This window comes from Citrus clementina, unplaced genomic scaffold, assembly GCF_000493195.1.
Source record: "Citrus clementina cultivar Clemenules unplaced genomic scaffold, Citrus_clementina_v1.0 scaffold_9, whole genome shotgun sequence".
Classification (NCBI taxonomy): domain Eukaryota; kingdom Viridiplantae; phylum Streptophyta; class Magnoliopsida; order Sapindales; family Rutaceae; genus Citrus; species Citrus x clementina.
This window is the reverse complement of record NW_006261964.1, coordinates 27,950,118-27,974,083: the sequence shown is the minus strand read 5'-3', so window position 1 is coordinate 27,974,083 and position 23,966 is coordinate 27,950,118. Positions and strand designations below refer to the sequence as shown.

General features: G+C 34.8%; 1 protein-coding gene across 3 annotated transcripts; it reads right to left on the bottom strand.

Annotated features, from left to right (window-relative positions):
- Positions 1 to 449: 449 nt before the first annotated feature.
- On the bottom strand, positions 450 to 22,777 carry LOC18032672 (cleavage and polyadenylation specificity factor subunit 1). 3 transcript variants are annotated; one of them, XM_006421696.2, is made up of 26 exons: positions 22,276 to 22,777; positions 21,984 to 22,130; positions 20,337 to 20,490; positions 19,303 to 19,438; positions 17,380 to 17,525; positions 16,708 to 16,803; positions 16,532 to 16,584; positions 16,052 to 16,183; positions 15,773 to 15,824; positions 15,535 to 15,654; positions 15,046 to 15,180; positions 13,946 to 14,074; positions 13,526 to 13,603; positions 12,410 to 12,550; positions 11,735 to 11,829; positions 10,700 to 10,896; positions 8,750 to 9,537; positions 7,734 to 7,814; positions 7,565 to 7,633; positions 7,389 to 7,466; positions 6,421 to 6,651; positions 4,300 to 4,431; positions 3,951 to 4,127; positions 2,504 to 2,689; positions 1,526 to 1,911; positions 450 to 1,053 (listed from the first exon to the last, which is right to left on the bottom strand). In XM_006421696.2, the coding sequence occupies exons 1-26, from the start codon at positions 22,596 to 22,598 to the stop codon at positions 939 to 941; spliced, it is 4,377 nt and encodes a 1,458-aa protein (XP_006421759.1). In that variant the 5' UTR covers positions 22,599 to 22,777; the 3' UTR covers positions 450 to 938. The 3 variants fall into 3 exon arrangements, with proteins under 3 accessions (XP_006421759.1, XP_006421760.1, XP_024046271.1); XM_006421697.2 differs by having other exon boundaries at positions 7,568 to 7,633; XM_024190503.1 differs by lacking the exon at positions 6,421 to 6,651.
- Between the last annotated feature and the right edge of the window lie 1,189 nt (positions 22,778 to 23,966).

Genomic DNA, 23,966 nt, shown 5'->3' with positions numbered 1-23,966 from the left:
TTAATGAATTTGGAAAGGATATTGTATTGAGAGGTAATCTTTATGGAACTCGTGACGCGCTAATTAGTTTCAAATGGCCCGGGAATACATAAATGCTCAAGACATCCTCTTGCCCGCCTTTTGTGGAAATCGTGATAATACGCAGCACCATGGTAGCCTAACAGAACCAATTGATTTGTCTATTGGATTACAAATCGAGAGGGAGTCGGAGGATTTTATATAAAAACGCCCAAATACCTTTCCAAGACGGAAATTGTTATTCTTTGGGGGGGGGGGGGGGGGTGTTAAAAAAGGGAAGAGGAAGAAATATTACCCTTTTTTAATGAGCTGAAAAAGTGTATAAAATAATTTCAATGTTAATCTGTCATGAAAAAAAGTGTAACCACTTCATCATTGTAATGATTTAAGTCGTACAAGGAACACGCAACTCATCAAGAAATGTTGGACAATTATCTAAGATTCTAATCGTTTAATGATTACATTATCTCCAAAACTTTGCATATCATCATGTCAAGTAATTGGATCCAATTTATCTAGAAAAAAGGGGGGAAAAACAGTAAGTCCTTGAAGCAACTGCTACAAGGTTGTTTCTGATTGTTTTTCTATCAAACATTAGTTTATGAAAGTTGAAAGTAAGATGAGTAGCAAATAGCAAGGTTGATATTGTTTCTTTACGATGTTAATACAACATGTTAAGAAAAATTATGGAAATTGGCAGACCACTTTACATGAATCTAGTCTCTAGTCCCCAGCACTTAACAAGACTACCCCATCGGCTATCATAGTCAGACTAAAAACAATGAAGCAAACACAAACACTGTGATCGTACAATCATGCACGCGATTGTTAGACCAGAGAGTGGAATTGTAACTTGGCCAAACATTTTGTGCATTGCTTTTCAGAGATCCTCAGAAGCTCCTTTCAGACATAAGCTACACTCACAAGAAGCTAGTTCCTAGAGCAAGGTCATTTAAATTTGAAAGAATTTGTGAACGAGTTGTTCCAGTCTGGTGAGCAATTTCAAGTTGTTCCTCCAACGGAAGCATCTCATAACTGCAGAGAGGAAAACATGTACATACCATAAGATTGCTTATAACACCAAGAATGCTGCAGCATAAAAAAGTGAATCAGCCCCATGTAAGGGAACATTTTGCATTTATTTGGAACTAAAATGCAATAACACAACAAAAAAACAGCAGAATATTTAAAAGCCGATCAGTTGCAGCAAGGCTCAAATTAGAGAATCAGGGGTCCCTCTACTGCCTACATTCAGATCCACGGTAGAGAAGATAAGAGAAACTATAAAAACACTTGGAAATCATAAAGGATCCTGCCGCTGAGATCATGAGATCATACAGATATCCAACCAGTATCCTGAAATTTCTTATAAGGTTCTCTAAATATGAAATCCTATTAAATTCATGGCTCTTATCAATATATAATGTATATGATAGGATCTTATGGTTATCAAGATTTCAAACCACGACTCCGTGGTTGATAAGGTCTATAAAATGATGCAACTTACTGGCTAAGCAGTTCACAGTCAACAATGCTGTCAGGACCAGGCCGATGAGCCTTTCCATTTGAATGGAACTGGCGGAAAGATCTTGGATTTAAGCCAGCAACATGGGGAACGGAATCGACAAGCTTTTTCTGAAGGGACTGCAACCTACGGAATGTAAGTTCATCAAGAGGTGCAATACAACCAATACTGCCATCCAGGGTACCAAACAACAAAGCAAAGCGATTTGTTTTATCAGATCCCGGAGCAGCACCAGTTCGATCAGATGAAGTTGCAAGCATCTGCAGCCGCAAGAATTTTGTAACATGAGCACCAACATGAAATTCAGCCCTTGAAAGAAGCTTTTGTCCCTTCCAACTCTCAGACATCTTTGGTGCATAATAGAAAATCTGTCTCAACCACATACAAAGGATTCAAAGATGAGTCAATAAAGAATCAAAACAAATATAATCACATTTTGTAACTGCACCATTCTTTCCATCAAAAGCCAAAATGGTTTATGTTAAGCGTTCAACACTACTAAAAGCTTAAATTATTAATTAAGGGCCCAATCAATATTGTAATATTAAGCACTAACAACCTGCCTCACATTCAACTGTGCAGACCAAGACCAACACCAAAAGGGTTTCTTATTTGGACCAAAACGTGAACCAAGCCCAAAGAGACAGAAGACAAAGACATGATACAAAAACAAATATACATGAAATCGCATGGGAGATTCAAACACAAGACCTTACAGAATTAACAAACTTCCTCTTGGTCAAATTGACTCTTGGTAACATGTTAAATTACCGTGTGACCTTAAAGCTTAAACTAGCAGTATGGGTGTAGAGCCGAGCAATAGTATTAAGCTCTATAAATATCAGAACATGTTGGAGTATGAAAGTATGAAATTCTATCGCAGGCATATAATGTTGTCAACCTAAATCAGGCTGAAAATGAAGTGTGAAAATAATAATAATTCAGGATGAAGCAACCAACCTGAATATTCTTTTGCTCATCTGAAACCACGAGACTCAGTGTGCTTCCATCTATCAAAAACTCTGTTGCAAAACAATCAAGAGAGCCAAAATCTTTGGCCAATAAGTTAAGTTGAGCTCCTTGTTCCTTCCAACTAAGGAAGTATATGCTTTTATGAATGTCACCAAGGAGGATAAAATTCTTGACCTGCATCAGTGTTTAGGTCAATATATTAGATGAGATCATAAAAGAAAAGCATTGACAAACACCGTTTATTACATTGAAGCAAGCAAATAAATAAACATCCAGTTAATCAAAAAAATATGCATTTTTATGTGGGGAGATTCCAGAAAGTTTCAAGTACATGTGTAAGCATGCAGAACATTTCACCCTCCAACCAAGATAGATATCAGCTTGCAATAAGCATACCGGACAACCATGAATTAAATCAAAAGAAGGTAATTCAGTGCCAGCAAAAGTTCATAACAATAATTAAATATATGACTATCTTAGGCCAACAAGCTTACAGTGGACAAATTAATCAAACACTACAGGAACATTAAACAAATTCCTATTGTACCACGCAAAGTATGTTACTCAACTGGTTATAGTAAGAATGCCAATATAGTTTAGCATTTTAAAATTGCTAGGAGAACATTTACAACAAGATCAGATCCCAACATGCATACCAAATGTCATCATTTGTGTTTGAGAGAGAATAAACATGCAATGTTCACAGAAAACAGCAGCAGGAAATAAAGGCATTCTTGAACATTCTGAAGGATGACTTATGTTTGCTATCTTGCTTCTCTGATGTGAACTTGCATTTCGCAAACTAACTTGATGCATTGCCCCCTTTACACGGCAACCCAAATTCTTGCCACCATTCAAGCATCTTCAAACTAGAACAGCTAATACAAAGTTCTTCTAACTGGCCCTCATGGAATTTCAGGCGTAACCCAGTACGAACCAAAAAGCTTAAGCTAATGAATAAGGGCTGAAATGATAGTCAAAAATATGTCTCTTCATGTGCATAACTGGACTTCAACTGAGTGACTGACTGGTCAACAGAATTAAGCCCAGACACAAATTAAAACAATGCAGAAACAAAAGCCAATACAAATACAATTGTGATCACATGGGAGCTTTGAACACAAGACCACTTAGTAAAATTACTTCTGATACTGTATTAAGAATGAACTTAATGTGAAAACTTACACTAATAGATAAAGGCTGAAACAATAGTACTAAGCTCTTGCAAAAACTACATCAACAATGATAAGAATAGTAATAGTAATACAATGGTGGTGGTGATGTACATAACTGTTAAACCATACAACATTTTTTTTTAAAATCAAATAACTCATACCAGAAGAAGAACTAAAAAAATTACAAATTGTCAAGTATTCTCTGTTAACTTGAAACAGACATTTAAGTGAGATGTCAGTGTTAAGGAAACAAAACTTACAATATTTAAGCTCACAACATATAATGGTGGAGCATCATAGAAAGCGATTCCATTCAACTCAGTACCAGTCCACTTGTGTAGAATAATTTTTGGACCAGAAGCTATTAACAGATGACCTTGAAGAGAGGCTAAAGCAGATATAGCACCCTTCAATTCCTTTGAATAAACCTCTGTTACCTGAAAAGCTTATGATTTTATTAATAATGCAACAACTAGACATTACCAATTATAAAGAGGGATCTGAGAAAATGAAAACAAAAACAAAACTGTTCGAGCATATGGCAAAAAAATGTGAAGCAAAATCAATCTGAACTGAAGAAAATAGAGGACCATATGACCCAGAAAGTACCAAATTCTGAGGATTATCAGCATTTCTTCCAGTAGAAAACAAAAGTACACGTCCTCTTGCAGCAACATCCTCCCCTTGGACATAAGCAGTTCCAATAGCCAACAGTGTGTCATTCTCTTTCGTGGTTGTGTTCTGAAATACAACACAGAAGAGGGAGTATCAGACACTAATCTCAATATCCTCTTTTGAGATTGTATTCCGAAATGAAAGACAAAAAAGTAAATCAGTCTCTATTCCCCATTTGTCAACAATAAACAACTCATACTCCGCATCAATTACAAATTGGCACTTCCCAAACAAACTCTGAATCCATGAGGTACCCACCTAAAGAAAAGGGAAAATCACCACTCACTGGTAAAAGAGAAGAGAGAGAGGACCAATTGAGGGCCCCGGTGCCAGAATGCCAAAGCCTATATGGCTCAAAAACCACAAAATAAATGCGACTACTTAAACCATAACAAGACAGGGAAGCGACCAGAAATAATCAAATTCCAATTTTATTTCACTTGTATTCTGCTTCAAGCACACTATCACTAAACCCCAAATCTGCTTGGCAAGTTGAAGTCCTTTTGATCAAATGAATCTGACCTAAGTGGGAGCTTGGGCTCCTGTTGCTGACATATAATCATAGGACTAGAATTAAGTAATCCAGAGACAATTTTAAAACCCTAATTTTATGTTTAATAATCCGCTAATTATTCTTCTCGAAGCTATTGTGTGTCTCCAATATATATATGTATTAATGGAGAAAAATCAAAATAGAGAGTGGACCAGTCGTCCATTAAGTAAGCAAAAAAGATAAGCATTTAGTGCTATACGAAAGTATACACAACCACCCCTATACAATGCTATTCCAACTTTTAAAATCCTAGCTTAAAACCCCCTCCCAATTTAGATGAATGAAGAAAAAGATGAATCCTGGAACTCCTTAGATACTGAAGCCCAAAGCAAAGCAAGAAGATGGACTCTATCCCACAATTCTTCAATATTATCCACGCTTTTCCCTTCAAAAATACTAACATTTCTTTCATTCCTACCACATCACCCAAAACAATGCGTCCACTACACTTTTCCAAAGAGATTTAGTCTTCATTCCTTTACCAAAAGCAAAGGAATTCTCCATAAGAAGACAGTCGCAAGAACCAGATATGACCCACAACATATTGGCCTCTTTGCACAACCTATTCCACAACTTTGAAGCCACAAGACAATAAAGAAAAAGATGATTAGAAGTTTCAGCACTTTTCTTGCACAACACACACCAAGAAGGGGAGAGACAAGTATTAGGAAACTTTCTTTGAATCACTTCTCCAGTATTCAGTTTTCCTTGTGCCAAAGCCCACAAGAAAACTTGGATTTTAGGAGGGATACAAGCCTTCCGAACATTTTGAAGGGTGAAACCTCTTCCAACAGATATCACACAACTTCTCAAAATATGATTTGCAAGTATACTATCTCTAGGCTTCTAGCTTGCATATCCTTTTGTCTCTTTCAGTTCATCAATACTGGAATTTTCAATACTCAGCATCAGTGTTGCAAGTTCTTCAGCCTCTCTATCATTCAAATTTCTTTTAAAATTGAACTTCCCATTCCAATTCATGGAAAGTGACAAAAAAGCTATGCTGGAAAAAATTGAAAAATTCCTAGAAAGGCATAATATGTACAAATGGGGGAATTTCCCACACAAAAAATCACCCCTCCTTTTGTCCTCCCAGAAACATTATCCTTCCCATCTCCCATTTCTAAGGCAATGTGATTAAGAAAATTAGGATACTCTTTCAATACAGCTTTCCAAGGGCTTCTATAGAATGTTTCAATTTTTCGTCACTCTCCATGAATTGGAATATTTACACATTTGAATATTGACATCAACTGATCTCTTTATTGTCTTTCAAGGCCTTTATTGAAAATATTTCCCACATGTGAAGTTAAAAAATAAAACACTAATATTAGAAAGAATGCACTTCAAATACTACATATGAAAGCAGTTATTACTATTTCTGCAAAATGTTATGTTATATCAATTTCCTCTCTGCCATTCCACCTGTCCTAGAAGCAATAACAAGGAAGGCTAGACTGTAACACAGGAAAATTGATACATAGACAAAAGAGTGAACTTACAAACAGTGTGACCACTCGCACAGTTAGTGCATTTTCAGAACTTTGCATTGGGATTGTAGCCCTTGTTTGCCAAGGGCCACCAGCCCTATCAGGTTCTAGAATTCGAACCTCATACTCCTCTACAGTGTAAGTTCGATGGAGATCAACAGAACTTAAATTGTGATTGTCAATCTGATGGCCAACTTCTTGGTCAATCAGCAATGAAAGAACTTGATTTAGGGGCTTAAGAACCTGCAAAAGTCATATGCAGCACAGATATCACCACTCCAGATTATTTTGCAGGGGAAAAAATTATTAGGAATCACATGAACCCTCGTAGCTCCAAGTTGCTAAGTTCTCGGTCATATCCTTTCCACATAAACATCATCTTACCACACTATTGTCCATCCCTTTTACAAGTAATAAAATAGTTTGTTCCACTTTTGAGCTGTAAGGAACGATGTTATCCATCCAAACTAAAACTTAAAGGTAAAAATTTGACAGATGACAACATATGAACTATGCATATAACTAATCTTCAATCAAAAGAATGCATTAGAGAGTGCGAGAGAGAGAGGAGGGGAAAAAATAGCCAAATGCAGTAAATGGTGAATTTAGAAAAATTGCTTAACCACTGCAGCAACTACTAGAAGAAATCAAGATATTGATAAACTTTATAACCAAAACATCAACAACTCAATTAAAAATGATCTTGGAAAATTATGGTGTATACAGATTAAGCAAGCAATAAAAGTATTTATTAAATTATGTACAAGTCAAGGAAGACAACTAACTGCACAGCGACGATGCCAAGGAAAATTGTAGATTACAAAGAACAAGTGCACACATCATAATCCAAAGCACATAGGTTAACTACATGGATATACCACTTTTTATTTCAGTTGTCCCTGACTGGATGCTGAAGATTTCATTAGTTTTATTCAAAAGACAAGAAAGAATAAATTCTGCCGAAGATAGAATGTACTCACAGGAACTGAAACAATTAGAGGGTACAAATTCTTCTCAGCAAAGTAAGTGATTTGATGTGGAGTGGCTTTCAATGGAATCTAACCAAAACATAAAATTTCATCAATATTGAAACCATTATTTCTGAATGAATTTGATCCATATAGAATTAGAGCTTTTAAAAATATAAGAAAAAGACCACTTTTTGCACTGGCCAATAGTTGTCATAAGTTGATCCAGATGGCAATTGGCAGATCTTTAAAATGCCCTGAAAATTTAAAATTCAAAATAATGATAAGCCATAATGCCATAGCCTCATCCCACAACATAGACAAAAACAGCCAAATAAATACATGTTAAAGTCTGACCTGAGATGTAACATATATGAAACCATGATTACAATTCACATTATGAAGAACAGTGAAGGCCACGATAGATCCATCACATAGCTGCAAAAATAAACACACACCCATAGAGAAAATGTAATGAGACAAAAAGCACACTTGCTTGTATGATAAAGTAACATATTAAATACCATAAATATTAAACCTCAGTGACCATTAAGGACAAAATGTTGTTGGGCAAGTTAGAAGCAATTTAATAATGACTTTTGAGTACATGGTCTTCAACAATCATTGCAAGAGAACAGTGAATTTTGCAATCAATTATCTTGACAGCATAAAGTACAGAATGGTAGATTAACCAAGCATGGTTGCAATAGAAGGACTTGAAGAAAAGATGCTGCCAGCCCAAAAAGGGAGAAAATGACAAAAATCAAAATCAAAATCCAGAGATACAAGAGCATATAAAATAAGTAAATCAAGTAGCATCAATTAAGTTGTCACAATATAGAGGAACTACTGTCTGTTCTAAACTAAACTAATAACAGAAACCAAGCCACAGTCAAACTTCAAAGCCTTTCCAGAACGAAACTAGAAATAGGAACATTTTACTGAAAATGAAAACCACCGCATCCTTCTACATATGAAAAAGACCTAACAAAGAATAACAAGAAAGAAAATAAAACCAAGATTCAGAAAAATGAAAAAGAAACAAGATCCAGGACAGCTGCAGTGAAGAAAGACTTCATGTAAATGCCTCGTTGTGTATGGTCATATCCAGGTTTAAAAAATGGGAATAAAATGTATAATCAAAGACAAAATTTTCGACTAAGAGAAAAAATGAGCATATTGATTAAAAGAAAGAAGTTACGAGTGTCTAATCAAACAAACTAATATTTAGAAGCACTCAAAAATTCACTATCAACCAATATTTATTTTATTAAAACACTAAATTGAAATCACCATTGCAAAGGAGAAATAAAAGAGTCCGATAATATAGGCCACAGAAGAAATTCTGATAAGTCAGAAACTCTATTTCTAACCTGTGGATGAACTCGAAGCCGCTCTCTGAAAACCATACACCAACATGGTCTTGACCCAGAAAGAAAAAATCCTTGATGACCACTAATATTTTTGAAAATGGTAATTCTTTGGCATGGGGCTCCATGAGGTGTCTCCTCCCTTGTGTATGCATCCAGTGGGGTGCGAGAAAATCTCAGATTCCTAAGCCTAGAAGCACTAACATTGCTAACACTGAGAGAACGTGAGGTAGAGACAGGATCATCACTCTTAGAAGTATTCTCTGAACCTTCAAACAGGTAAGCTTGGTAACAAAGGATTGTCCCATCGGTTAATATGGCAAAAAGAAATGGACGACTATGATGTCCAGACCACCTTTGCATGGCTAACTCAACAACCTTCATGCTATGGATATTTTCTTTCCTTCCTTGGCCAGTTCCCTCTTCAGAACTACTGTTAATCTCTGTCTCAGAATCTTTCAGAGCTTCCCGCATATAGGTATCAACAATGTGAGTCCTTCCAGACACAAATTTATCCACAGTAAAAACACAATTAAAATTTGGCACATCGAATATTTCTAAGGCACCACTCTCATAACAAACAACACTGTATATATCTCCCTGATCAAGAGGCCCACCATCAGCACCATCGATGGCCTCCCCAACACCAGTAGAAAGCCATGCATCAGTACTTGTCTTCCGAAGCCATGGTTCTGGTCCTTTGTCATGATACAGTGTACAGGCAGAAACTGGCTTCTTTGAGCTTTCAATGGCTGCAGGAGTCTGTACAGAAACAGTGCAAGTAGAAGGATCTGTAATTCAACGTTCACAATGAGTCTGGTTAAAATCCCAGATCAAGAACCAACAGTATACAAACAAAAAAGAAAAAAGGAAAAAAAAACTCAGAGAAAAGTAGCATGTGGGACAATGGACATATTCATCATAGAAACATTTATGCATCATGCATGAAGAACATATACTCAAATTGTATATATATCTACGAATAATGAATTATTCAATGATGTGTCCTTGAAGCTATCCACAAGCCAGCAACGATCAAAGTGAGTAACTTTTCTTTTGACTTACATTTTCAAAACCTCAACCAGTGCTTAAAACTTTGAAGGAAGAATAGTGTAAAACTGAAACGATATCAAAATTCCAACAAAAATGTACAAAGAATCAAGATATAGTGCTACTTTAAGAGTTATGACACCAAAAACCTCAACCCTCTAAAACTTAACTCCTATACAAATATTCTGCTAAGTTGCCATGCAAGCCTACTGGTGTCATGTAATTTAATGCAGGTAGACGAGCTATTTACCTAACTTTACAAGGATTAGCTATGAGTAAGAGTAGGAGTCAATGGGTGTGGGAGAGTAGGAGTCAATGGGTGTGGGGGTATAACTTCCCAAAATAAATCTGGCTACTGACATTTAAGCTATACTTCACACCTATGGGACAAAGCGAAGTTCTGGACTTCCCTACGGGCATCTACTACTGCTGAATTCAAAGATATCTCTTTCTTTTTTATTTTGCTTAATTGGGAAGCCTCTGTATCCTAAGAAAGGATGCATTCTTAGTTAGCTGTGTTGTTTTTGGGTTTTGGATTATTTTTGGTCTTTGTAGTTAGGTGGGTGTTTTGTTTTGGATGAGACTCCTCGTCCTTATTTTTGCGGAGTTGTAGTCCCAACAATCCTTGTACATATCTCATATAGTTCTTTAATACAATCTTTTGTTTCTTAGCCCAGAAAAAAAAAAAAAACCCATACTGATAGAAACACTACATATATTTTTTCTAGAAAAAGAATTGAGTTCACAAAGTCTAGACTCCATTTAGAATACCAATATTGCATTTTCAAGAATTTTGCGAAATAATAGTGTAAAAAATAAAATAACTGTAAATAGAAAATGTTTATCAACAACACACAAAAAATTATTTGGAGATGCTATTAAGTAGTAAGGAAGAAAGCATACCTCCAACAAGAAGCCGAATACTTCCATCACTCATTCCTAGCAACACATATGGATCAGCAATTGAAACAGACAACACAGTGGAATTCTCTGAACCAGAACCGGATTCAGAGTTCGAAGGACCAAAGCTTAAATCTTGAGTCATATAAGAGCCATCCAAAATCCGAGCACCACGTTCAAAGACCTGAATAACTCGACGCCTAAAAAGAAAAAAGAAGATAAGCAAGAAGCAAATGACTCTGAGTTCTATTCCCTACTGAATGATTAAATCATGCAGCTATCCTTATTGAAACATGACAGCACCTAAAATAGCCTCCAAACCAATGTGAAAGTTGCTAAGAAACAGATGAAGAACATATATTAAACCACCCAAGAGAGACAATATTGAGGGGAAAAAATCCACAAAAACAAGGACAAGAAGTTCCAAAAGAAGGAAACAACAAAACTCTACAAAAGATCAAAAATATCTTAAAAAACCCAACATCTACTGAGTCTTTTGCATCCAATCCCTATTTAGTTAAAGCCACACCCCCATTTCCCCTTTTTTCTTTCAAAACAAGAAACTCAAAAATATATCAACGATGAAGATTTAAAACAGAGTGGCCAGCTGTCCACTAAGGAAACAAAAAACTAAGACTATTTGTGTTATACGAAAGTATACCCAATCAGCCCTATTCAAGGCTAGAAACAGCTATAACTCCCTATCTCAAAACCCCATCCAGTTTAAATGAATGAAGAAAAAAGATGAATCTTGAAGCTCCTTAGACACTAATTAAGCAACAACTAAAATTATAATTAGGATTAATATCCAGGAGAATAACCAAGGATCAATATGTTAAATCTATTAAACTCATATTCTTCTCCTTAATCTACAGAAATTTCTGGCCAAATGAAATGAAATGAATATGTACGAAAACACACACACACATATATATATTAAAAAAATAAAAAAGATGATTAGATGTCCTCGTAGAAATACCAACCACAGCCATGAAAATAAGAAAATTTTGCCAAAAAAAAATTTTTATATATGCTCACCTTCCAAACAAATTACCAGCAGCAATTGTTCTGCCTTGCACAAAATAGTCCACACTTTCAGTGACTTCTGTTAAAAGATCAGCTGTTTCAAGTACCTAACCACAGAGCAATGGTTACACAAAACGACTAATAAAAAGCTGAAAAGTTTAAGCTAAATAAAAAGGAGACAACAGTAGCACTTAATGCCTTGCCAGCAAAGCCAAATTTGATAAATGGAATTACAGCTTCCAAACACCTATAAATACCCTGGTAGGCTTATCAAAATTATAAACAATAAAACTTCAGTCAAACACACTTTAGTACCATGAAGAAACACAATTAATTCCAAAAAGTTAACTCATCAGAGTACCAAAAACACTCTTTAAACTATAACAAAGTAAATTGCAGACTTTTTCTCCCTGCTTCCTCTTGTAAAAATAAACTGAAAAACTGGAATTCATCATTGATAATAAAAAATAAAAAATAAAGAGGAATGATGGTTACACGCACTAAAATGCTTATTGGGCTTGCCTGTTGTGCGCAAATTTTTAGAAATTTTTTTGCTTGGTTAACCCACCATGGCCTAACTAAAAGTTTATATACCACTGAAAAGCATCTACTTCTACCAACAAAAAATCTAGAAAATTTTTAGACAAATTCATATTCACTTAAACAAAAAGAAAAAAACTAGCTTACCATTGTTCTAGCCTCCAAGCTTATAATTAAATATGCATGATACTCATCATCGTAAGCAGCCATTCTAGAAGAATCAGTATTATGACCCCGAGAACTCTTGTGGTAAACAGTCCAAATTCCTTTGCAACCCGGGAGTTCAACCTGCACAGTGAAAAGGTATTCTCACACAATGATAGATCCATTCAAGCACAATCAGACTCTTACTGCTTTTAAGAGCACTATAGATTTACAATGTGTGGATTTGAAAATCTGTACGTATATCAACAAATGCCACTAACAAAAGAATTCATACATCTCCATGACTACAAATGACTAAGGGCAATTCAGTACAGTTATCCATTTCCTTAAACCACCTCACCAGATAAATGACCCTCAAAATCAGACTAGGTCAATTTAGGACATTGGGGCAGAAAAAGGATAACCTTTTATAAGGGTGGTAAAGTACCTTGTCAGGGCAGCCTTGTGTGAAAATGTTCTTGCTAAATAAAATTTTTGTTAAGAAAATATAGTACGCATATTATCCTTTCTTGACCATTACAACTCACTAGTAATATGTGACAATGCCCAAGGAATGCATGTGATTGCCTACGTGCATTATGTTAATTGTGTTCAACAGTAAAAGATGGCGTTTCTATATCTTAACAGGGATGCACTCTTAGTGAGCTAGTTTTTTAGGGTTTTGGGATATTTTATCTTTGCAGTTTCTAAGTGTTCTGTTTATATTGGGACTTCTCGTCCTTTTTTGTGGATTTGTAATCCTCCTAATCCTTGTACATATTTCTTATAGTTATATTTAATCTTTGTTTCTTAGCCAAAAAAAAAACAGTAAAAGATGGCGTGAAACTGGCTGCTTTGATAGACGCTTACAATTCCCTCCTCAACCCTTCTCTATTATCACGATCCACACCCCCTCAGTCCCAAAACTAAGTACCCTTAAAAGAGGCACGATGTTCTAGAAAGTTCCACAATTACTACAACCCTTCCTATCAAACAAATTTGAGACTTTTTGTTGTGCTTATCTTGCAATTTAACAAAGGGCATAGCAGTGATAATATAAAAAGATTGATTGACTTTTATGATAATAGTCAAAAGTATATAGACAGCCTATGGACAAACCTCAGTAATCATTTCTGGGCGAATAGACTGCCGAAGTACACACAGAGCACCATTTTTTCCATGGCCAGAGCAGCAAACCTGTCAAAATACACAAGAGACAAAATATCAGTTATTGAGAAAATAGTACCAATGGACCAAAACCAAACCAAAACATAAAAAAAGAAACTGCAGAAAGTAATCCAAGTTCTTGAACGGTGATATAATGGTCCCATGAACATAAATTGACTAAAATGAAAGCCAAAAAGCAGGCTAACAGCAGGTCTAAGCAACAGCAAGCAAGCATATAAAAACCACTAAAACTAGCAAAAAGATGCCAAGGAAACTTGTTCAAGTTGAAGCATGCAGCAGTTCATTCTTCTATGCTCCTTTCCTTTGATTATGCAGATCCAAAAGAGTCAAAACTGGGCTTGCAGAACTAACCAGTTCATAATTACTTTGTTTGGAAATTCCAGTTGCACTAGCATCAGCATTTATTCTCAGGCCATAAGAGAAGTCCTTCAAAGGTCCAATGTTAACCAATGAATCCCTCACAGCAAAAGAGAAAGTTTTCTGCAGTCACAAGGGAAGAAAATAACATAATTGGGGTGAAAATAAACTTCAAAACTATATGGTAGATTAATAGATTAAGTGTCTATTCCGATAAGAAGATTAAAAAAGAAAACACCTCTTCATAATAAATGCCAGCACTAAAGATATTTGCAACTCAACCAATTATCATTAAAGATACTTGCAACTTAAATATTAACAATCTACTTAACTTTTTTTGAGAAAGAAGTTTACAATTATGTTTTCTTATCACCCTGTCCTTGGGCAAAATACTAGACAATCATAAAGAAAGGCCATGAAAAAACAGCAACTTTTCAAACCAATTAGACAAGCAAATTTCAGAACAATTACTAATCAGTAAGTTTCAGTGAACGACAGAAATATAAAGCAGCAATAAGCGTCAAGGCAGTATATTATTATACATGATTAAAATCATAAAGGGTTAATTAATCCCTACACAAAGCTATTTAGTTGCAAGAGGCTCAAATACATTAATGATGCAAGGTTCAGAAACACAAACCCAAGGGCTTAACACAGTTAATTAATTGGAATAAAGAATGATGGTATACAGGAGATCACAATTGAAAAGAGGAAAACAGACTTTTGAGTTTTGAAAATTTCTGCAGCTAAATTCTGCAGCAGCTGATAAGTTGTAAGAGTATTCTCCTCGACTAGAATTGTACAGCCACCATTGCTTAATTATAAATATTTCAACTAAAAAATACTAAACAAAAATGTTAATTTTGTTATTGGCGTTCCTTTAGCTTTCGCAAGTTACTGGACTGGTATAGTATTTTGGGGTATAAATATGCTGATTTGGTTTTGTATAGTTGGTAGGTAGCTAAGGGTTTCTTTTGTTACACTTGTGGACCGCTGCTTCACCTTTCTATCTTCCCTTTCTTTTTGACAGAATTCTTTGTTTCCTACCAAGAAGTACTGAGAAAAGTTCAAAAATCTTGAGGACAGTAAATAACCTGTGCTGATTCCGTGTTATTTGACGCTGAACCGTATAAAGAAAGCTCTTCACCATTAACCATATCTTGCAAGGCATCAGAAGAAGACCTCCGCAATCTCTTCGTTGAAGGAGCATCAGCTTCAATATCTCCAAACTGATGAAGTGAAAACAGCAGAAATTAGTCCCATATAAATTTTTAAGAATAAACAATATATATATATATATATATCAAACAAATTAGAAAGAGAATAATGAGCATTTCTTCCAATGAACCATTGTTGGTATAAAAGCAATTGTTTTGATGAGCAAAGACATGTTAACTTTCATGACCTGTCAACTGAAAAATTGAAGGTAGCAAGATGAAATACATAATCAACTCAAATAGCGTAAAAATTAAAATGTCAAAAATATTTATTGCAGCCGAAGAAAGATCAGAAATTTCTAAAGCCCCATTAATATGAATTCCATCACAGCAAGTAGCAAACTGAAGTTGACGACTTCCACACACCTCTTCCTTCGGACCTGATGACAACATTGAGGTGCCCGATCCACAAGTAAATTGCACAAGCAGACTGTCTCCCAACCGACTACCCAAAAAGAATAATGAATTTCCAATAGTTGTAATGTCCTGTAAGTTCAGTAAATTTTCAAAAAACTTATAGATTAGCACCAAAAGTAAACCAATAGTCTAGACAGATTCAAACCAAAAATAAATCAGTAAGAGGGGTCCAGTGGATACAACTAACCGAAGTAAGTACAGAAGGATTGGTCTTGGAAAGATCAAGTCTCTGCACAACCCTTCAAAGAGAAAGAAACAAATAATACGAACTATACAATATGATACATAATTGCTTACATGAATACAATCAGAAGAATATCTGCCTTTTTACATGCTACCAAACAACTATCATATTACATAATTCCAATGTATAAAAGTATCACCTAATCACAATACCATTACTTGTATTGTAGCTTATAGAAACTTAAAATATGAACCATTTGAATTGAAAAAGGCAAATTCCTACCGGCCATCATAAACAACGGTCAGAAGTACTAAATCTCCAGTTTTTGTTGACAGCAACGCCACGTCATTTTGCAACCAAGTAGCATGGGCAGCATCAAGTTCCACACTGAAACTTGATCTTGGCAGCTCTTGACTGAAATGAAATTAAAAAAATAAAAACAACATGAATAGAAATAAGAATGCAACTGCACTAAAGGAGCTCCAAATCAAAATTTAGACAATTACTTCTTCCCATACAAGGGAAATGAAGAATTAGAGATTTTTTTAAAAATCCGTATATGAAAACAACCCTTGGATCCTGAGCAACAGGTTATAACTAAACAAAATTAAAGTACACTAACATGAAGATCCTGGTTTCCTAAAAGTTCCAATCTCAAATAAAAGCACAAGTCGCATGCAAATAGTCTATTATTATAAACCAACAACAAAAATTTTAACTAATTTGTAATGGGGTGGCAAAAAAAGAGGATAGATTCATGACCTGCTATCAAGAGAAACGGCATAATTATTTAAAGCCAATGCACATGAAGCTGACTGCACAAAACGAGAAACTAAAATGTTATTAAGCATATAGATGAATTTGCGAAGACTGCAGCAATACATCAGTCAATGAAAACCCCAAAAGAATAACAAAAGAGGAAAACAAATTGAGTATACCTGACTATGATAGTGAATTGTGTTTGCACCAACCACAAGAACACCACCAATTGGAGATGGCACTGCAAGTAGCTTGTAAGCATCATGAGGGAGATTCTGGCAAGTCAAAATGCTGTTAGAATGTAAACGAAAGTACATCTTTTGACTACAACAATGCCATATATTGGCTAATTTGAGGACCATAAGGCATAGCCTAATGTTCATCAATATCTTCAGCACCAAGAATACAATAAATTTCAACATTTCACCACAAGAGAGCTAAAATTTTGTTATCGTAGATGTGGAAGGTAGAGGATGAAAAACATTAATGTTTTGAGACAAAATGTGAACATTGTCGTATTCAGCTGTGAACCCTTTATGGCGCAGTCTTGTTGCATAAACTTACTACCGTTTACATTAGAGCAATCTTTATGGGCATTATCACAGTCTCAATGTTCTAAAGGACATTACTAGATATATTATGGATATTAGAGTAACACTAAGTCTCCAGAGATAACAAATATAATTGTAACTTCTAAGTTGATTTAGTCCTATTCAGCTGCAGTGTTAAAGAATAGTCAGATCAACCGTAGATATTGAAATTGTGACTTTTAAGATATTTAGCATTCTAAATTGCGACTTTTAAGATATTTAGCATTCTTACAGATAGATTAAATCCAAATCAGAACATACCATGGCTGACCATATAAGAGGATGCTGCTTTAAAGTTGTACTGATACTTAATGCAGAAATCATACAAGTATGGTGCTTCCATGAGACTCGCCCAGCCCAAGTAAGCTCTCGCTCATGAAGTATGACCATCACAGGCTCAATATAACCTGCAGATTATATAATATCAGAAAGTGGCCAAGCTCCAATTAAGAAGCTGAAAGGCAAGAGCCAATCAGTGTAAACGGTATAGTTTTTACTTTTTGAACTATAAAACTTCATTTAAAACCATTAATTTACAAATTAGAGTAGTGCTACACATCCAAAATTTTTTATCCCAAATGATGTGGCATTCATCAATTGGTTGGTGAGATAATACAATTATTTCACTTGAATCTTGTAAAGAATTACCAACCACTCAATTAATGCCACATCATTTGGGATCAAATTTAAGATTAAAAAACTTGGGATGTCTATCACTACTCCACAAATTAATATGAAAAGCACCCTTCAGCTAGATATTTTAATTACACCACCAGGAAAGTGATTAAAATTAAGCACATCATTCCAAGCACAGAAGTCAAAGAATGGAGAACCAAATTCTTCACCCAAAAGCTTAAACTTACAGGTAAAGCCCTAAGAATCATGTTTAAAATTAAGCACTAACACCCCCCCTCACGTGCAAGGCACATACATAAAATAACGACAACATGAAACATTACAACAACCACAAACACAACTTATTACGATTTAATTAAATTAGGGGTTTGAAAACACAACCACTTGATCAAACTGGCTTTAATACTACGTTAAAGGATCGTTTGACCTAAAAGCCAAACTTAAATGTAAAACCCAATAATAATATTTTAATCACTAACTCAGATAAGTCCTTATATTCTATCACATTAAAATTAAGATGCTCACATCCTCAAATACTTTCAGTTTAAGAACCATAAAGAACCAGAAATTAACCAGACCTGATAGATTAACAAACTTATGGCAAATATCTGTAACAGCATCAAACACACAGGAAAATAAGAAGACTGGTTTGTAGATCAGAAAGTTTTATGACTTGGGGCAGGTACAGCAACTTGAAACAGAGGAAGAAGAGTCAAAGAGTAGTTTAAAGCAGAAACTTGAACAGAAAACCCAAAAAGACAAGGCGAGAGAGCTAAAAAGATAAGAACAAGCATCAAGTGATTATAAAGATTAAAGCAATACCAATACTATTTGTGAAACAACAAGCATCAAATCAAAAAATGATTAATAACACATCCAAGGAGCTTGTAACAGAATTCAGAAATATTAACTCATTCTGCATTTGCCAAAAAAATGAAATTACATTCTTTTTCAGAATTACCTAGACTAAGAACCAATCAAACTTCCGATCAAATTTACTTGCTAGCCACAACTAGAACAAATTAAGACCGGCTTAAGTTGACCAACAAAACTAACTAAACCTAGTATATAGATTTATACATGACCAAGTGTAACCAGCTAATGACCAAAAAGCCAAAAGAAAAACAAAAAAGGAGGGGAAAAGATCAAAATTTATCTTGGACAGCCAGAATCACTATGTCACTGTCGTGTCCAAAAACCTAGACTCTGTATATGTATAGTTTTCATGGAAGACTGGACTTTCTATTTTATTACGACAATAAATTAAGAATCACATAACTTTGAAATGGCTCAAAGCAGATTACCTTTATTTTCAGCTCTCAAATTTGCTATTTGATTTATATTGGATGTTTGCATCGTAAAATTGAAAAGATCATACACTTATATGCAGTTGATATCCTGCATCCACTGTAACTCTCGTACTCGAAACAAAAATCTACAGATAACATATATAAATAACATGCATACATACATATTCATTTACTCATTATCATATTCATGCGCCATTGTGACACGAATCAATAATATATATAAGTTAGACACACTCACCATGTACAAATATGAAGTCTTTTACATGCTTCATGTCCAAATCTCTTAAGTTGATGACATGAGATGATTCTATGCGAGCAGAAAATCCACCTCCTGAACCAAAAGTATCTTCATCTCCAACCAAACCAGATCCACCCTGACAAACAAGTTTTCTAATAGTCAAAATAAATAAATAGACAAAGCCTAAAACCTTTAAGTAATCTACGCATAAAACGTTTAAGCCCAAAAAATTAAAAGATTCAATTGTCCATTAAATGAGTGGAGCCTTTGCTGTTTTGGCAATACAAGAGAGGAACATTCGGTGCATCTAGCACATTGACATTTTCTAAAACTTCTGTGTAATTCATCATCAGATATGTAGGGGTAAGAAACCAGCACTCTGACTTCTATCGCTAAATCTTCAATTGAACAATGCATCTAGCATTAATTTATTAATAACGAATATGGGTCACTTTATTCTAGCTGCAATCCTGCTTCAGTTATATCCACACCGGTAGCAGACCATCCCTATGACTGACTAATCAGATACCCGAGATGCAGTAAATTACAATAAGACTATGCATCAGCGAAAAAAATTAGGAATTTTCCTGAAAGAAACAGGCCGCTTCTTAACAGTGAGATTCAATGGGTTCTTCAAGAAAGAATAGAGGATGATCCTCTTGGACAGATAAAGAATGATCTCCTTGAAAAGTTTTTAGCTGCTACCAAGAGGTCAGTCCTAAGCCACCTGACAATATACAAATACTCGTGATGCTCAATTCAGTTCTCTCAACATTCATTATTTTCGCAAAAGTCAATCTCAACTATAATTTTCTAAGAATTGTCTCACAAGCTCTTTAGTGTAATATGATTCATCTAAATAATATCTAGGCACATTATGAGATACTTTATTCCTGTAAAAATGTTTGATCAGTTGAGGAAGAAGATTGTATGAAAGTGAAGTCAGGATTTTGATATCTGTGTCTCATAGACATTTTTCCTTAAAGAGATACATAGCTACAACTATTTAAAGATATACAGGAGAAAAAAGAGACCTGAGAAGCCTTTAGAATTATCATTTGCAATCCATAAACAAGAACGCCGCCGCACCTGCCTTGAGGATCAACCTTTACCAACGGGCCTCTTGCAAATGATTCTCTACCTCTTTTCAAATGAAGCCACTCTGGACTCTCAAAACAGTGCATAGAGCTGAAAAAGGAGATCAACATCTATGAACAAGTATCATTATTATATATTTTTCTTTTGGGATAAGAATATAAATAAATATTATCAACCAATACATGCAAATAAACTATCATCAAAGAGAAAGCAAGAGTATAACAAAAGGGAGATCATATTGCACCATGCGCATAATTCTCATGCAGTAAAATAGTTTATAGAGGATAGCCTATCTATTTGAGAAAAGCATCTAGGAAGCATTACTTAGGAAACTAAGTAGTATACCAACTCAAGACAAACAAACCTTAAAACCAATCAATAAAAAATAGAAATTACTAGGAAATAGGACACACTGAAGCTTGTTCAACATAAGTATGCCAAGAAGCCACAGATTTCAGATAATATATGCATTTTAGATCAAAATCTCATGTTTCCTATGTTGCAAAAGCAAGAGGCCAAAAAAACAAAAAGAACTTGCACAAATGTCAGCTGCTCCAATTTATTGTTATATAAGTTACCATAAAATATAGTTTAACCTTTGGAATTAAGAATATTTTAGCCTCTTCACATTTCTCCCACAATTTACAGCCAGCATCTCATCTTCTGCCCCTTTCTGAATGCAGAACTGTAAAGCCCACCAATAGAGGCCGTTTGAAAAGTAAATATTATACAGCCGGCCATGAAATACTATGAATCGACGGAACATCTGTTTGTTTATTTAACCATGGCCGAATCTATTGCGTTTTCTGAGAGAAAAAAAATCTCAAGCTCAAATTCCTTTTAAGTTCTTGATTTCTGAATATGTGCCAGTATACTTTCTTTCAGTTATCCAATTCATCCTAGCAATCCAGTCAAGCAGAATTGGCGGTTAAGATACCATTTTGGATTGAGCTTTCACTAGTAACAATTAGATAGCTTGCTTCCTGAATGGTAGTAAGAATAATAAAGACGGGTACCTTGTGAAAAAGATTTGAAGAGCAGGTAATAAACAAATGTTCAGCATTTGCAGTTTTTGACTGCCTGATACATGCAGGCGAAAAAGAAAGCGCTCTGACTGGGTCACAGCATGATGAAGAATTTGCAAACTGATCAAACAGTTGAAGTATGTATTGGGCTAAAAGAAAAGGAATGCTACATGCGCAAAAATGGGACACTAGTTTGTCTTTCAACAGATTTGATGATTGGCTGACACTCAAACAAAACCACCACATTGATGTAAAATGACAGGTAAAATAATTTCCTAATACATGGTAGCCCATGGTGATGCCTCCTCTACTGCCGCATGAATTAGAAAATTAAACTGATTATATTATTCACCAAGAAATGATACAAGCAAACCATTCAATTGGAAAAACGAATTCCAAACTTGCAATAACACAACAAAATAATGATCAATGTGAACAAAATTTCTATAATATATTTCATGTCATATCCTGTACAAATCGTGAAAGTATACAACGATAGTAAGTAATGAAGCAAACCAAAACTATCCTATCAAGAAAGGCCGGTAATGATATCTTTACGTGATACGAAGTCCGTGAATTGAATCGTCAAACTCCAGAACCGAGATTTTTGCATCTTCAAACGCCAAAATAATGGAATCCCTTCTTCTAGAATTGTCAGCCCCTCCTTGGGATAGTATCGCTAGTGATTCCACATTACCATGCAACCTACAAAACAATCCAAAAACAAATTCAAAAGCACACCCAAATAAACAACAGAACTTTTGTTTGTCTATTTGTCAAAATAACCAGCAAAATTTAACATACTCCACTCGTAAGTGCTTTTACAAAACAAAGCAGCAAAGCCACGAACCTGTAATGGCAAACGAGCTCGAGGGAAGCAGCGGAGATGCCGTCCATTAAAACGCGGCGTTTTGTTTCTCCAGAATTTTTGGACTCTTTACTGCCCTCTTCTTGAACCCTAACTACATAAATTTCAATAACGTTAGCGGCCGTGACGACGAGATTAGGAACGGGGCCGATTCCGCGCTTGGAGGGCAGCTCGGAATCGAGTTCTTCGGTTTGAATTAACGGAATTTGGGGCACGTAGTCGGCACGTGAGTGGGTAATGAAACCCGACCCGCAATTGGCTATGCCGGTCGGCCAGTGCATCATTTTGTAGGCCGCGAAGCTCATTTTTTAGGAATTTTAAGGTTCGAATTGAGGAGTGAAATGTGAAAGCGAGTAAGCGTTTTTTAATGTCGAGGGGTTTTGGGTGTGAAGTGAGTGAAAGCTTAAACCTAGTTTTTGTGTTTGGCGGGAGGACGCTGATGCTTCTGTAACTCTTCACTTATGTTGATGACTCGATTGATGCAGCGAATAAGGGTGATTTTGTCCTTGGGGCACAAAATAATTACGGGTGAAACAAATAAATAAAAATAAATGCCCATTTTTCCAATTATTTTACATTTCTTTATTATTTATATATTTAAAAAGTTAACTCTTTCTGTTCCCAAATTTAATTCTTTTAATTAAGAAGAAAATCTTATTGTTTTGACCAATATAAAGGAGTGGATTAATGCATAATTTAGCGTAAATAAAATTACATCATTTATTTGATTTTTTTCAAGATAAAATAATTAATTATTACATCTATATTAATTAAGAAGAAAATCTTATTACTTTGACCAATGTAAATGAGTGGAATTAATGCTTAATTTAGCAGAAATAAAAATAGCATCATTTATTTGAGATTTCTCTTTTTTTCTTTTTTTTTAATGATAAAAAAATCAATTTTTAAACGGAACATTTTGAATGTAGTCCAAATGTCAATTTCTTCCTCTATCCTCGTTGCAACGGCTCTTTCATCCCCATATAAAGTTATAAACATAACATCATTAATTCACTTTTGTCTCTCTCAAATTTCAGTTCTCAACAGAGAGAAGCAACTTTCGATTATCTCCATAATGATTTATGAATTTTAGCATCCGGTATTTATTTTATTTTGATTCAAGAATTAAAGCATTTGGGTGGTGCTTAGATTAAAGAAAGGTAAAGAAATGGGAGCATGGAAAGGTAAACGAAATGAGAAAAAAAAAAAAAGAGAAGAATTAGAGTGAAAGTAGAGGTGTTCATAATTTAATCTAATTTGATCAATCCGTCTAATCTATAAAAATCTGATTTGTAAAAATTTGATCCGTGGATTGGTGGATTGAACTAAATTAAAAATTTAATAATCCGCAATCGCTGGATTGGATATGGATTTACTTTTGTAAATCCACATCCATCTGTAAATCTATAAAAAAATAAAAAGTATTTATTTAATTAAAAAATAAAACTTGTAAATATATCATTAATACTCAGTAGTAGTAGTAGTAGTAGTATTATAATATGCATAAATATTAATTAAATTTAATGAAATAGAAAGAATATAAAGTACATAATAGTAAAAAAATTAATTTCATATTTAATGATCGTAATTTCAAGTTTGATGGTATCACTTTCATGTTCATTATACTTAAATTGACTTAATTAAATCATTATAGGTTTATGATCCTATGTTTC

Coding starts and splice junctions, on each gene's coding strand:
- LOC18032672 (XM_006421696.2), bottom strand. CDS start 22,598: ATGAGCTTCGCGGCCTACAAAATGATGCACTGGCCGACCGGCATAGCC. Junction 19,439..20,336: donor TAATTCTAAAGGCTTCTCAG/GTCTCTTTTTTC, acceptor CTTGTTTGTCAG/GGTGGATCTGGTTTGGTTGG. Junction 16,585..16,707: donor CAATTCACTATCATAGTCAG/GTATACTCAATT, acceptor CGTTTTGTGCAG/TCAGCTTCATGTGCATTGGC.